At 31.1% G+C, this 17,348-nt stretch overlaps 1 protein-coding gene across 1 annotated transcript in view; it reads right to left on the reverse strand.

Annotated features, from left to right (window-relative positions):
* Positions 1 to 264: 264 nt before the first annotated feature.
* alc (5'-AMP-activated protein kinase subunit beta-1) overlaps positions 265 to 17,348 on the reverse strand; it is a 48,425-nt gene continuing 31,341 nt past the window's right edge. The window contains exons 4-9 of the mRNA XM_067273955.1: positions 9,455 to 9,618; positions 6,663 to 6,756; positions 6,476 to 6,587; positions 6,199 to 6,332; positions 6,040 to 6,108; positions 265 to 1,890 (exon numbers count right to left, since the gene is read on the reverse strand). Of these exons, the coding sequence (XP_067130056.1) occupies positions 1,813 to 1,890; positions 6,040 to 6,108; positions 6,199 to 6,332; positions 6,476 to 6,587; positions 6,663 to 6,756; positions 9,455 to 9,618 (651 nt within the window). The 3' untranslated portion in view covers positions 265 to 1,812. The remainder of the gene's footprint in view (positions 1,891 to 6,039; positions 6,109 to 6,198; positions 6,333 to 6,475; positions 6,588 to 6,662; positions 6,757 to 9,454; positions 9,619 to 17,348) is intronic.

Raw genomic sequence — 17,348 nt, forward strand, 5'->3', positions numbered from 1 at the left:
AATTAATTAGCTCTTAGTATGTCATTAAGTACGACGTAGAATTTACGAACGCAACCGCTCAATTGGTTCATATAGTGAACGCAATACATCATCGCCACAATGCATAAGATGACGCCAAACAGACGTAAGAGTGCACCGAGCATTATTTAACGCCGAAATTTCGAACGCGTTACGTTATCTCGCTTGTCGCGTAATTTAAACGATTTTTATCGTTTTGACACAAATTTCGCGATAACGGAATAAAAATAGAATGGAAAAGAAAAATTTAAACAAGAACATTTTATTTCCAAAAAGAAAAAAAAAATTTAGTTAACTTCTCGGCATAATTGTTCTTTCTGAAGGGAAAAGATATATCATTTTGCACAGCTTTTCTTTGTTACGTAACTCTTATTGCTTATACGTAAATGGTCTTGGTCGATGCGAAGTGTCCTCTTTTATCCGGATGCCATCTTGTTCTTTTTAAAGTTCCTATACGTTTAAATTCTTATTTACATTCTAAATGTTTTAACATCAGGTACTCTTTCGTAATTTATGTCCTCGCGACTTTCCTTAATCAGCATTTCAACAGAGAGGTAAGAGGGAAAAAATTCTAATCGATCGTTTAATTCGTTATTCTGAAGACCCTCGTCATTTTATATGGATTCCAGATGCGTTTATTGGTCAAATCAACGCTTCCGAAATTTGAAATTGAAAGCGTCAATTTAACCAATCACCGCTTCTGAAATTCAAATTCGTTTGTTACACGATAGCCCTACGCCGCCATTTTTTTCTTTTTCTGAAGGACCCATAAAACCTCTTTTCGCTCCGAGAACACTAAGAGGTTTAAGCGTTGATTCGTTAAATCAGTATCTAAATGCGATACGAAAGTTTCGCGATAGCGACTGCGATTCGATAACAAACTGCGTCGAACAATGAAAAAACAGTTCATTAATTTCCACAGTAACGTTCGCAATCGCTTAAAACATCGTTTTTTGTATCGCCATATTTACTACAATTTTACACAACAGAATATCATAAACTCGGAAGCTTAGCACCTTTTTGTTTTTAAAACCCGAACGTTCCAGAATCATTCGAAATCGAGCAACATCTTAAAATTTTACACACAAACCATTAAAAAACGCACTTTACGCTAGGTTTAGCTAGAATTTCGTACATCGTCCGTTCGAAATTTTGAATATTACGTTAAATTTGAGTGATTTCGAACGGGAAACGATTAAACGTTTAACACGAGAGCGTTCGAAAGGACGTGCACAAAAGTTAATTAAATCGCACGGTATTCCGGAGCAAGTGCAACGCTTCGGCAGACAAGTTTAAACTTGTTCGAAAATTTTGGAACGCCCTCTTGTGATAAAATTCGGAGAGAGAGAGAGAAAATAATCCAAATTTTCTATCTTTACATAACACAGACAGCAATTAAAATTTCGTAAACTATAAACTACCGAATCCTTATACAAAATAGTTTTTTTTTTTTTTTTCATTTTCTTTCTCCCCTAATTGTAAAACGTTAAAATTAATTATCCCATTACGAGCACGATACGTTCTAACTGTTGAAAGGGAAAAACTTATTTTTTGTTTTTTTTTTTTTTCAAATCATGAATGCTTAGTTCCAAATGACCCTTAAAGCTTTACATGTAGTGTTAAGGATTGTGTACAACGTGAACAACTTCCGAAAAAGATCTTTCTCTCTCGTCAATCTCTCCTCCTCTATCTCTCGGTCTTTCCGGATTACATATTAATTTATTTTCTTCTGTATTCTTCTAATAGCAATTTAAAATATACAAGGATTGAAGATTTCATGTTGTGCCAAGCTCTTCAAATGGGCTTATACAAGAGGGTGGTTACGTATTTTTTCCTGTATCTGTGTGTTGCACTTAAAACCATTACACCGTCCTGAAATGAAGGAAAAAAACTGTTAGTTATTCACAAATGTAACAATATGCATATTTACAATTAATATACAGAAGTTATGCACCAAATTTGTACAGAGGATCTAAACCTCTTTACAGAAAAGTTTTCATCATATGTATTGAAATCCAGAAAACACTTACATTCAATACTTTGTTGAAGGCCAGATGGCCAAGTGGCTAAGATAGCATCCTACTACTCTGGGGACCTAGGACTGAATCTGAATAGGTAGAAAAACACCAGAAATTTTTTGGGGTGGTGGTCCATTTGGATATGTTGGACCCAGTCCCTCACTACCCCAGCCAAACTATAATGAGTTTTCTAAAAAAAGACCCTCTCTTAATGCCCACAGGACAAAGAGTTAAAAAAAAACAAAAGTATTTTCTTTTGTTCAAAATGGAAACTTTTCTCATATAGACAGTGTTTGGGCAACAGGAAATATTCTGCCATCCAAAAAGCACAAAATGCAAAGTGAATAAACTGTTAATTGTTCAATAAATATATATCAATGAAATTGGACAATCTGAATAAACTATAAGAACATCAAATAAAAAAACACTAGGCACTAAGAGCCTGAAAAGGGTTCTCTTAGTACAGGTAAGTTAGCATCATCATAAATTCAGTAAACCAACAAAATGGATGGACGGTCAGTAAAACATGACCCAACACATCAGTCTCTCAAACTACTCATGATTCAATTTACTCAAATCTAGATCTGTCAAAACAGTAATGCTTTTACATACAGCTTAAATATACTATATAGTGAGGTAATGTAAATACGTAGGGTGGATGTCACCAATGTTCCCTCTAACTTTTTTTGTATATGAGTGGAACATATATTTCTCTGAGCAAAAAAAATTTTTGCTGAGCAGATTCTGAGCAAAAAATTTTTCTGAGCATATACAGGTAGGCCTCCTACAACACGGTTTCGCTCCAACGCGGTTGGAAAAATGCGGAAATTTTCTTACAACGCAGCTTAGGGTATTTAGAAACTAATTATCTTTCACATAACAGAACAATCGCAATGGATAACATAAGTGCAGTGGAACTTGATGAAACAAGCTCAGATCTTGAAATAAGGCCAGTCAAACATTCTCAAACAATTATAATAAGTGACGATGAAGACTGAATTTGAGCATAACATTATGTTTCTTTTTGATTTTGACTTGAAATCATAATCTTTTTAGTTTTTATATGATGTTGAATTTTATTTAAGCTTTTTATGTACATAAATTTAAAAAATGATGAAAATGTTACACCATAAAAGGCAATTTTTCTCTTTTTAGAACTGAATTCCAGTTTTTGTATTAAGTTGGTGTCTCCTATAACGCAATTTCCCACAACGCAGTATTTTCAAGGAACGTATCTACCACATTGTAGGAGGCCTACCTGTATATATAAAATCTTCATTTTTTTCTATAAAAATTAAAATAATTAATTATAAAGTAGAGATTAAAATTCATTTTAAAACATACTTCCATACAAATTATTTTTTGTCAATGATTTAATGTATTTAATCGAAATATACATAGCAATAATCATGTTGCAGACAGAGTGAGAATTAAGTAAACAACAATTCAAATCAGTATGCATGCACAGCACATAAATTCTTGTGCACGGCAACAATTTGAGCAGTGCGCAGTCACGCAGCTTAGAGGGAACATTGGATGTCATGCCGACAAATGTACATATACGAGGAGAATAACTCAACATAAATTTATGTTGAGTTATTCTCCTCGTGTATGTATAGTGATACTATATAGTTAAAATTTACATAGAATAATAAAAACTTTCCAAGTACCAAAATACATTTTGCATTTACAATAGTGTTCCTGATGTATAAATATTAATTTTCTTTACTGGAATTTAATATACTGTATCTTAAAAAAGTTGCCATTCATTATTAAAAATATATAGTACAAAGCTAAAACTAGCAATATTTGCCAGATATAATCATTCACTTTTATAATACTACTAAACACTGGTAGTTGGTTTATACCCAAGCAATGGGCTGCCATATAGTTTTTCAGGTTTTCTTCACATATTTAACGTATAGAGACCACTTTTTCATAAAGGTCATAAAGCAGATCCTCAACAAAACAGAAACCTGTCAAAAATGGAAAATTCTGGCTGATACCATCTATTTTCTATTTTGTTTTAAACAAGTTTTATTGTATTTTGTATATACAGTCAAACCTGTTTTTATGCGGTCTTTTTTGTGCGATTTTTTTTGTGCGGTATAGTTGGCGACTAGTCTCGTGCGATTTGTCATGTCTCATGTTGACTTATTATAGCTAAATAAACTTATCATAGCATAAATGAACTTATTATAGTAATATTATTGCATGAATATGCGAAAAATGAAATAATTTATTTTTTAAGTCAACAAAACACCACCTGGACAAAAATATGTAAAACAGACGATAGACGAGACGATGCAGTCAAGTGCTGACATCTGTTGTCAATAAATTCTATTTCGTATGGTTTTGAGTTATTTTCTATGTGAGACTTTTTTTATGCGGTCCCTGTTCACCGCATAAAAAAAAATATTTTTTTAATTGTGTTGCGAAAACTGTTTTTTATAGCCACTCGTGAAGTTTCGTGTGATTTCTTTTATGTGTTTTTTTTAATGCGGTCCCTATCCACCGCATAAAAACAGGTTTGACTGTATATACAAATGCAGCTATATATTAATATATTATATATATACAATCAATGTACTGTATATACAAATTATAATTACTGTATGTGATATAATGTATACAATTAATAAAGTACAACCTGCAAAAGCCTATTCCTAAAGCAAAAACTTTTGAAAGCATAGTTATATTTACTAGTATACTTAAAAAATTTATTACAGTAAAATAGTCTAAAGATAGGCAATAACTTCTTGAATATATTACAGAAAATATATTTATCTGTGATTAGGTTCCTCTAAATACCTGTGTGGCTGTACAATAATTCTGGAAATGCTATGCACTACTTTGAACATACACTGAATTTTAGAAGACAAATTTGTAATTATAAGTTTATCTATCAACAAATAAGTGTATACAATTCAGTATGTCATAATTATAGTAGTGCCTCATTATATCGTACATGTAGGGAGACAAACCAAATAAGTAATATATCAGATGATGGAATACAACTGAAGTATCTATCCACCTGTTTTGTCTATTTTTGATCTCCATGATAACTTGCTTCAAGCTAATGATTGTTTCAATGTCAATGATTGGAATAATGTAATATTTATTTGCCATAGAAATTCAATGGCAATTGATTTTTAAAAAATTATTGGCTAGTATTTTTATGTTTAAAAGACAAAAAGTGCAATATATCCAAATGAGTAATATTATGAGGAACAATATAACAATAAGCAACTGTTAACTTATGCTAAGTGCAATGATTAGATCAGTGGTTTTTGACTGGGGCACCACAGAACACTAGGATGCTGCAACAACACTCCAGGAGTAACACAAAATATAGTGCTGAGCAGTGCATATAACTTCTTGTGTGCCTTACTAAAAGTATAAAAAAAGCAGAATAGCTATACATTGATAAAGCAGTAAGGATGGCACAAGAAAAAAGTTACCAAGTTGAAGTGCCAGTATTAGGAGAAAGGTTAAAACAATGGACTAGACAGTCAAAATGTTAAAGACAGGCTACATTCTGGGGACTGGAATTCAAGTCTGGATCAGTTTAGAAATTTTCACAAAAAGACTGACACAGATATATCAGAAAAATATTTTAATTAGTTTTGCTAGGAGATTTTGTTCCATTCGAGGCAATAGAGTTCAAACATCTATTGGAAATGAATCGTATTTAAAAGCGATGCACGTGGGGATGAGTCCATTTTTATAACACTTTAACAAAAACCAAAGTTGAGCCAGAAAAATCTCTAACCAGTCAGCAGTTTCAAATATGGGTCTGATAAAATCCAGTCCAAGCCTATCATGGATTTTACTGTGTACCAAAAATTCATGTAAGTTGGCAAGGGTTAATAAATAGAATGTTTTGAATTTTAATTTAGATAAACCATTTTCTAAATTAAATTCTAAATTTTAATTGATATTCTTTGAATAGTTTAAATTTTATAAAAAACATTTACAAATTTATACATTAACTTTTTATTACCTTAATTGACAAAGCATATAGATGATTCAACATCACGTGATTAGGCTCTGGAAGCAAAGTGGGCTCACACTGAAATAAAAAAAAACATTTTTCATGCAACTTGTAAGTATAAAATTGGAAAGACAATTTTAAGTTAATTGTAAAGGAATATCTACTTACTGAAATGGGAACATCCTTGTTTAAAATCACTTGCAATAAATGAGGAGGTAAAATCGGTGGTCCTGCCGTCTTCTCATAAGGCTTCTGGTGTGGTATCTCCTGTGAATATTCTCCAGGAGGTGATCCACAAACCCCTAAAAAATTCAAAAACATTTAAAATAAAAATTTAATATTTAAATTTCAAAACAGACACAAGTTTATAAAATGTAAAAAAAATCTATTTTTAGAAAATTCTTTTTGAAAATCCAAGACATAACCACTTAAAACAAAAGAGCACCTTGTGATCCAGTCTTGACACTGTCCATGGCCAGAGCTTCAAAAACTTCAAAATCAGATTTCTTTATGGTTATGTAATTGTTTTTGGTACCCATCTCATTATCTGCTGTTGGCTGAAAGGAAAGAAAATAGATGATATCATAATTATTAAAAAGCAGTTTCTCAATCAAAAAATGATTAAAAAATACCTCAGTGGGATCATGTTTCCACTGTCCATCCACTAAGAATTTGTATTCATGATCTCCTTCTGGTATCTCCAAAATTAAAACAAAGTCACCATGACTATAAGAAAAAGTTTGCTGAAATTCATTGTTACTCACTCTTAAAGCTCTAACAGAAAAGATACAGTAAGTGGGAAAACATAGTGCGGAAGGTGCCCACCAGATTCAACACAGGTACATTACGTAACAGACTGAAGAGGGGCAAAAGCCCGAAACGCGTCTCTGTAAGATTATGGATTAAATAGATGAATTTGCCAAGTGTCTATAAATTCACCAAGTCATGACACCAAACAAAACAAGAAAAGATACAATTTAAAATTTCATAATATAATTATGTATTTAGTTCTCTAGGAGTAGAATTTTCTTTATAAGTATAGAATTCCCATACTTTTAGGAATACATTTTATCCTAAAATTAAAAATTGCCTACATTTATTTATTTCTAATATTTATAGCAATGTTGCAATGAACAAATGATAGCTCCCTCAATACAACAAAAACATGGTAATACTCCTTATAATAAAACAACACTAAAACCTATGAATATATTCAAAAATAAATACAGAATTTTGAGTTGATTCCATTATAAGATTTAAAAACAATAAATCAATTTCAAATGGCAAAAAATTAAACTAAAAGTCATGATTAAGAGTTAAAAATCTAGCTTAATCATTTCAGAACAATATAAATATAATAAAGATGTTAAAGTTTTTGTGTTTTATATTAAATGTAACATTACCGACACTCCTTAAACATGATATAAACAAAATAGGTGTCATTCCATAAAAAAAACTTGTCAAATTGTTCAATTATTAATAAAATTAGATTAATCTAATGGTCAAGATAGTAAAGATAAATTCTTATTGTCAGTCATCTGACCATTTCTCTCTATACATTAATAACTGTTGTTTACTATAACTTCAAAACGAACCTGTTACCGGTGTAAATCTTCTTATGAGCGTCTGACTAACGTTTTCGAACTTAAAACAGTTCTTCTTCAGGCGAAGATGGAATAATTTGAAAGATAGAATAGAATGTTTCAAATCGAACCGCTTCGTCTAATTCCGTCATGGCTGACATGCGCTGTAGTGTCCGGGTGTTGGTTATCGTCTATGCGTGTCTAAAAGGATTTGCCAGGCCGATGAAATGTCGATCTCTTCTTTTTGGTTGATGCAGATATTATTACAGCTTGTTTTATATCTAGCGACCGCTTCTAACCATTTTATATGTTCCGGGTGGGCATAACGACGCCCCACCCGGAACATATAAAATGGTTAGAAGCGGTCGCTAGATATAAAACAAGCTGTAATAATATCTGCATCAACCAAAAAGAAGAGATCGACATTTCATCGGCCTGGCAAATCCTTTTAGACACGCATAGACGATAACCAACACCCGGACACTACAGCGCATGTCAGCCATGACGGAATTAGACGAAGCGGTTCGATTTGAAACATTCTATTCTATCTTTCAAATTATTCCATCTTCGCCTGAAGAAGAACTGTTTTAAGTTCGAAAATGTTAGTCAGACGCTCATAAGAAGATTTACACCGGTAACAGGTTCGTTTTGAAGTTATAATACCCGGTGTCAGTAAAGAGCTGAGAAGTACTTTAAACTGTTGTTTAATTTAATGCTGCAGTTTATCAATTTTTCCTAAAGAGTTTAGTAATCTAGTTAAGTTACAGCTTATAATCTATAACAATCCATCATGCTCTCATGTCTATCATAGGTTTTGTCAGGTATACATAGGTCAGGATAGCCAGGTGGCAAGGGATAAGCTGACACTTTCAGTAGGCTTTACTAGCTTGGCCATTTTTGCCACATTGTTTGATGGATTCAAGTTGAAATCTGATTAAATTTTCATTAATGGTTTGATTAGATAAGTTAGAACTTATCTCTCTTCACCCAATCACGTCTTTGTGAACTTGACCAAACCCATGACAAGCATGGGTTACAAGTTAAAACAGAATCAATTTTGACAGTTGAATAACCTAGTTCAGTTATAGCTAAAGAATAGTACCAAATATCAACTTATATGAGCTAAACTAAACATGCTGAGTAAACATGATACAAATTCATTCAATGAGAGTATTCATTGAATGTGTTTGTGCTAAATTATACTCTCATCATATTCATATTATAATTCACAAACTCAACATTAGACACCTAGCAAAGTGATAGGAATGGTAATGAAATCTTTATATTTATTAACAATGAAAGTTTAGATTAAAACAGAACTTTTTATAACAGCAGAAAAGGCTTCTATTTCATAATCAAATAGATTCACAGATATCTTTATACACTAATAATTATCATTAACTAGATATTATAAACAAATATACTAAAAACAGACAATTATTTTTTTCATTCTCCCTGTAGACACTAAGAAGGCCTTTTTAGCAAGCTTATTATGGGTTCAGCCTGTAATGAGTTGGCCAGATTGTGAGGGATGAGGGCTAACATATCTGGATGGTGTATCTCCAAAAAATTCCTGACATTTTTGACCCATCCAGATTTGATTCCAGGTCCCTAGAGCAGTAGCCTGCATTAGACTGCAGCAGACCTTAACTACTTGGCCAACTGACTGTCAAATAATAATTATTACATTAAAGTCAGTAATTAACAATTAATTGTAATTATAATTTTAAACTATTTTTGCTGTTATAAACAATCACAATGATTTATGGAAGTAAAGATTTAACAAATAAACAAACAGTAAAAGTACATATGTTTATTTATTACACACAAATGTATCTTACCTGCGAACCATAGGTATAGGTTTCCAATCGGTGAAAGTACCACTGATAAAGACATCCTTGCCTCCTCCTTCCCACTTAAACACGGTGGGTAGTGCTGTCTCATCAATGGAAGTACCGGGTGTTACAGTAGAAGTACGAGGCCGCATATCACCTTCCACTTTATCCTAAAAAAATAAAAACACACTATATATTTTCATGTTGCTTTAAAAAAATAAATTTTTCAAAATACTTAACATTAAAGTACTAAAATGCATTAATTCTTTTGACAATCGAAATTTTTAATTGTACAATTAAATTTAATTGATTGCCAGCTTGATTTGCATCGCATGGTTGGAACATTTGAATTGTTCAACTCGAATGTAAGAATGCATCAGACTCTTTTGTCTTCATACAGCTTAGTAATAGTAGCAGAGTGTCTTATCGATTCTCATATTTCTACAATGTTTGAACCTTTCTCATTTGGAAACTTGTTATCTTGGTTCCTGATCAACTTTTATCAATAGATCATCAGCTACCATAACTTGAAACATGAAGTGGTCATTTTTATCATTATTTTTTATTTATATTTTTATATGTTGTACAATCACAAAGAATAACAACAAAAAATCTATCAAAAGTATTTGGAAAATAAAAAATAAAAAAACACATGGATAGCTACTGAAAAAAGTTAAGCATTTTAAAGTTACAGAAATTTCCACCGTGGATTTAGTCATGTGATGAGAGCCATGGTCTAACATACACTGGACAGATTCCTTCACTTCATCCTCAGGGTTCATTACTTTCTAAAAAGACCATTTTTAAACATTCTGTTTCTTGGAACATTTGAACATCAACCTTTTTAACAGAATAAACAAAATAAAACACCTTTGAAAAATTTGAATCTTTTTTTAAAATGAAAAAAATAAAAATAAACTAACTAAACATTCCAAGCAGATGATCTCATTCCAAATAACCTTTAAACATTTAATTACAGAATATTAATTTTTATAGCTACAAATTATCCTAATTTACTTAATTACAATCTAATAGTTCAGTGATCTTATCATCTTATTTTTAAATATATAAATTTTCAGATATCTTTAATTAAAATTTAAATTTATATGATTAAACTTTCATAACCCTACTGCTTTCAAGTTTTTTTGAGCATCTTTGAGGCATAAATTATTCCAAAAATTATTAAATGTCAGTAATTCATATTTTTATTTTTTAAATAATTTACACATTTTAAGATGAGCCAGCAAGACCTGAAAGTTTGAATTGCAAAAATATTCAGAGATTTCACAATTAAGCATTTTCTTAGATAAATATATATATTAGACCCTCCTATAACACGATACGTTTCGTGTTATATAAATCCGTGTTGTACGAGTCACTTAAATACATGAGCCAATCACAGCCTGGCACATGTGCAGTTTAGGGGACTATGGCTGCTTGAAAGGTTTTCTTCCATAAAATTAATCCATTCTAGACTAATTTGACTCAACATTACCAAATCACGTAAAATTTTTGGGAATAATCCATATAAACTATGCTACAAACAAAAAATTGTAGGATTACTTACTGAATGTGCACCAATCAACGACGCCATTGCTTAAGCTTGTTTTTGTCATGGAGCGACTCATCGAATGGCGGACGCGTGTTTCCTGATCAGCAAATTTTTCGCAGAAAAATGACTTAACTTTGCAGATAGCATTAATAAAAATATAATTTTTATGGCTGTTGAATAATAAATGTAGGTCCAGTGCTCGTTTAAACTCAATGGTTTGTACAATATCTGCTATTGGTCCAGATTCGACCAATCCTGTCGCAACACAAGTCGGTGATGACGTTTTACTGTGTTATACGAGTATCTTTTAGCGTGTTATATGAATACAATCGCAATTTTTTCACCATGTTATACAAATCCATGTTATATGAACCCGTGTTATAGGGGGTCTACTGTATTTTCAGCAACTTTTATTAGACAAAATCTTTTTTTTTCATTGTAGGAAACTACAATTCTAGACCTTTCCTTAGAAATAAAGTAAATAAAATCCTTTTAAAGAGCTTTTATTTACTGAATATTTTTTCTGATTTTCCACTAACAAAATACTCATTATATTTAACATTAATTAATTAATTTATTTATTTATTGCAGGCATTATTGCTAGGATAATAGCTACCATCCCCAATACAACAAACAATAAATAAATCCCATTAACTTATTTTTTCTTATAAGATTAATTGCACGCTGCCTAGCATATAGTTCTGAAAGTTTTTCACATTTAAAAATTAATTTTTGTCCCCCCAAGAAATGTATTTTCATTCCTCAGGGAGCATTATTGCCCCCCTCATTGAGAAACACTGTTCTACAATTGTACAATATAATATATAATTGGAAGATGGTTACTAAAAGTAGCTAAACATATTTGTTTATTGTAAAATTATTTGTGAGACATTAAAGGTTTATTTGCATTTAATTATAATAATTTTTTTTATTTTTCTCTTAATAATATGTTGTTTCTGAAACTGTTTTAACACATTTCAGTTTATATTATTTAAATAAACCAGCAAACACCAAAATTCAACAAATAATGGGTAATTTAACAAAATATTCTTTAAATTGCCTGTTATTTGCTGGATTTTGGTGTTAGCTCATTTATTTATATATGTATACCCAGTTTATTACGTGGTTCTTTTACCTTAACTTATTTAGTCATGCTCTGGCTAATAAACTTTAAATTGATCACAACAAAAGAAATATATATGACATTTGAGAAAACTTACCATAGAAATTTTACTTTAATACTCAGAGATATGGTTTATAAATGATAGAAAAAATTTATATATGATCATAAACTATTCTATAAATATATTCTTTTGTCTATATTTATAAAGATAAATATAGTTCAGAGTCTAGAAGTAAAGTTCAAATTATTTAATATATTTTGAATACTTCAAACATACAACATATAGAAACAAGATAATTTTAATTCTTTCTTTTAAACTTATATTCTTCATAAGCTTCAAATAAGATAATTTAAATATATTAGGAATAAATTGTCGTAAAACATTAATTAAAACTACTTTCAAAATAGTTTTAAATTAATATTTTTGTTCACAATTAATTATAATTCTAAGTAAATAAAAATTCTTTCTTGCATTTATTTTAATAACTTCGTAAATAATAAATATTTAATTATAAAATAAACTTGCTATAACTTCACTTTTATTCTTTGTTACATGGAAATCCATTACAATGGTCATACCACAAATAACAAATTCAAATTTGTTATTCTTGGTAACAACCATTAACGATGGTAAACTATGATTGATTAATTGATTTATTAAAAGTGAAGCTATGTAGATCAGTTAATGAACCAGCACATTAAAACTCTGACTGGTTGCAATTTCCACCTCATTGTAAATCAGGTCTACCTTTACAAGATGTAGAATAATGCCCTCATCTGCAAGTATATTAACCAAGATAAATTATGGATCAGACTTAAGACCAGATTGTATTCAGCATTACAGAATACTTGCTAAATCTAGTTATGCTATAATCCTGAGCTCGTTTCTAACAAATTTGTGACTTCTATCACTGCAAAAATTTCTAAAAGTTCAGTCAGAATAATTTCCTTCACTTAGCAACATGATTACTGTCAGTTTATGCATTTGTAAGATGGTTGCTCATGCCGGTCTAAGTATATTTATGTATGCATAAATATTTCATCAAATATAATCTTGAATTCCCAGAATAATAGGAAAACACTTAAGTAGCAATCTGGCTAACTAGTTACTTTACTTTTGAAATGATCCTTTTAAAAAGAAAATAATAAATCAAAGGAATGAAGAATTCCATTTAATATGCTGAGTGTCTCACAGATTTATGTGGTTTAAATGTTATTTTGGTTATGTTAATTCATTCACTTTATTTAGTTGACTGGTTTGATAGGATGTGCAATGCAACACATGAGCAATTTTCCAAGGGAAAGTGCTTCCCAGGAGGATTTTCAATGGGAAATTGGCTCCTAGTTAGGTGTTAGATGTGTAAGAAAAACCAAAAACGTATATGGCTAGCCCATTGGTCAGGTGCAAACTTGTAACAATTACCAATATCCAGTGGTTTAATCCACTTGGTCAATGGTGGGCCTTATTTTATTTAATCATATGTGTTTATATTGGGTTGATCAAGTAGTTCATTTGGTTTTTTTTACATAAGATACCACTAGTAGCAATTAATAGTCATTAATTAATGGAAATTTATATTCCATGATTTTTGTCAGTCACATTGTAATGTTCATAACATAGGTTACAAATAAAAATTATTAATTTCTGTTATTGTTATTTTCAAATTTTTTGGTTTAAAAATAGAGGATACTAACTTGCATGCTTTTCTACTTCTATAAAAATAAAAATGCTACAACTGCAAGAAAAAAAAGATCTGTGTTGTTGGCAGTGGTGATATTCAGCGGGTTTGCACAGGTTCGGCCGAACCCGTTGTTAAAATTTTCAGTTTTTCTGAACCTTGTTAAACACACACAACATTTCTCAGTGATTTTGTTTTTTTAAAAAAATATATTAAAATATACGTATTATACTCTGTAATACTACTAAACTAGAGCCTTATACCCTGTTCGCACCGAGCATTTCAATCTAGATTGTGAGCAAGGTCGGGGACTATGTCTTGGTGCGATCTCTCTCGACCGTTTCAATCTCGACTGAAACGAGGTTTAATCGCGATCGATTCAAGAGAGTTCTTGAAACTAGATCCAGTCATAAGAGAGATCCCACAATCCCACGTGTGCGAGATAATACAAGATGGATGGCCATGGAACATGTGTTGGGCTATGGACAGTGAAATAAAAAAGATATTGTATTATGAGAGATGATGACATCTGTTTACTATGAGTAGTGCCATTCAGGGTGAAAAATTTCTCTGCCTTAAAAAAAAAAAAAAAAAAAAAAACAGTCGACAGCATTAATATACTATTGTTACCTGGTCTTCGCCCTCATTACGTTCCAAATACGCCACTGATTATTAGATATATCGCAAGAAAAGGTATTGTATTTATTTCTACCCAAAACTTCCATTTTGTTTGTCGGTGATTGTCAGGGAAAAATTTTCTGCTAGCAAACCCTTTGTTAAATATTTCGAATATCACCACTGGTTGTTGGTGAAGCTGGTGTCAATTGTTCATATGTGTCAAAAATGGTTTAAGAGGTTCTGTGTAGAGAATTTTTCTTTAGAAGATGCACCATGATCTGAAAGACCTGTTATTGATGACAATGCAATTACATTAAGTGAATCCACATTACAGCACCAGGAAAATTGCAAAAGTATTATCTATTGCTCAGGATATTAGTTGTTGGCCATTTACGCAACTTAGGATACATATCATGCTGTGATGTTTGACCTCCACATAGAGTGAGAGAAATCTGATAGAATATCTGTGATTTGCTGCTGAAACATAACCAGATGGATTCCTTTTTGAAACTGGTAATGAAAAATGGATTGTTTACATTACTGTGTTGATTGTGGGGAAGGTCAACTGACCACTCAGCAATGCAGTCAAAGCCAGTTCACATCAAAAAATGGCTATGCTAAGCATTTGATAGGACTAGAAGGGGATTATTTTTTATGAACTGCCATCTCAAAATTTGACCATTTATTCAGAAAAGTTCTACTTCCAATTTGATAATCTGAAGGCAGCTATCAAATAAAAATGGCCAATATTAGGAAGAAAAGGTGTGGCTTTCCAGCTTGACAATGCTAGACCACACACCTTTGACAGCTTGCGAAAAATTATTGGAATTTAGATGAAATATTTTGTGCTATACCCATTTTCTCCCAATCCTACACCTTCAGATTACCATTTCTCTCTTTGATCTCTTCAGAATAGTTTGCTGGGAAGGAAATTCAGTAACATAACCAATATAAAAAAAAAAACCACTTAGACACACTTTCTAATAAAAAAATTCCCAAAATTTTTTGCATGGATCCACCCAACAGAAGAGCAAAAGTGACAAAAACAAAGATGCATACATAATTTAATAAAGTTACTTTTACAAACTTTTTGATCAACCCAATATATTTTGTTTACTGATTATGTTCAATTTTCTTACCTGTTTGAATTTTTAAGGTTTGTAATTCTGGTATTCTACACACTTGTAAGATTTTCAAATGCTTTACTTTTCAGCATGTAGATGGGACAGTTTGGTCCCAAAATTGTTTAATCTCAAATAAACCACAAAAATTACAAGTCAGAGATTTAATCTTTAATTTCAGACCAACTTCAGTTTACAGTTTGTAACTTAAAGTCGGTCTGAACAAAGGACCAGAAATATTTCTGTTGACTGAACTATAGTTTCTTGAAATAGCCATTTTCTCCTCCCAACATTTCAATTTTTGACTGAAATCTTAAAGACTCGTTTTTAACAAGGAAAACTGGAAATATTTCTAGTGACATTTTTCTTTTTAAATATTACCTATAGAAAGCAGACTTTCATAAGCCTTTATCATTATGAAGCAAAAATAATAGCTATTTTAAGATTAAATGATATGCTATGACATATTGAATATATAATAAATTAAAACAAGTTACATTAATTTAAATGCCAAAACAACAAAGAAAACTTCATTTATTCAACAGTTTTACATAAAAACTCCAAAATTCTGCCAATAAATTAACTAACTGTTAAAATTAACAAAAATATCACCAAAAATCTAAAAATAAATGTGGAGTCTTTAATTCAATGACACTTCAATTTTGGAGATATTTTTGTTATTTTTGATATGTACAGTACATCCAGTTTTCTGTACTATGTAAGTGGTTCTTTTAATTAACTCTCACTGCATGCAAGAAAAGAAAAGAAATAAATAAAATTTATTTATTTCTTTTCAAAATATAGAAAGGCAATGGCACTGAAAGTATTAACCATGACTCAAATTAGTCAAATATGTAACAAATAATACAAAAACATCAAGAAACCAGTAAAAATCAAAAGTATTTAATGCTAAAAATGTTTTCTTTCATCTACAACAATCATCATCAGGTATTCTTGAATACCTGACAGAACATACTGAACTGATATTTGTTGTAAACACAACAAAATGTTTGTAGTATTAAATATTTTTACTAGTTTCTTGGTGATTTTGTGTTATTTCAGACAATACCATTTTGGCAAAATAAGTCTCCCAAAATTAACAACAAGATCACCCAAATTAAATAATGGAGAAAAATGTCATTTGCAGAATTCTGTTTTCATTTTAATTGAGCTGCTTATAAGTTTATTTGTAAATTGAAAAAAAACTTAACATTTTCTTTTATTTCTAACAAAGACTGTTGTGAGTCTGTAGGAACTGTGTAGTTTTCTGCCACATGTGTAACAGTGGCAAATAGCTAACAAAGTTGATATCACAGAAGACTTTAACGAAGCTCGTATTATCCTCACTACGCCGCATCCAGAACACCTCAAATGGTTGGAGGTGATGGAAATATTTAAGGCTGGATGCAGGACCACCTGCATTAATTTTAAAGAAGAGATGTTCCTTTCTATGGCATGGCAGATCCTACTGGACAATATCATTTAATTTTACTATCGGATTTAAATTGGAACCTATGCGCATTTCGAAACTCATTGTACTTTTGGATACTTGAATGACTTGGAACGCATGCGCATTTGGTGTCCCAAATCAAATACCTTTCAAACTAAGTCCAAAATTTAACGGCCAGCATGTAATGAATATATGTATAAGCCTGAGGAAGAGTCCAGAAGAGGCCTCAAACACTCCAGTTATTTGGTTAAAGTAAGTCATTATATATGTGTAACAGTGTTATATATCGTACTTATATACATGATATTCAAGTATATATGCTGTGACTAAATTAAATATAATAAAAAGGAAAGAAAA

Source organism: Centruroides vittatus, unplaced genomic scaffold (genome assembly GCF_030686945.1).
Source record: "Centruroides vittatus isolate TY-2023 unplaced genomic scaffold, ASM3068694v2 contig_502, whole genome shotgun sequence".
NCBI classification, from domain to species: domain Eukaryota; kingdom Metazoa; phylum Arthropoda; class Arachnida; order Scorpiones; family Buthidae; genus Centruroides; species Centruroides vittatus.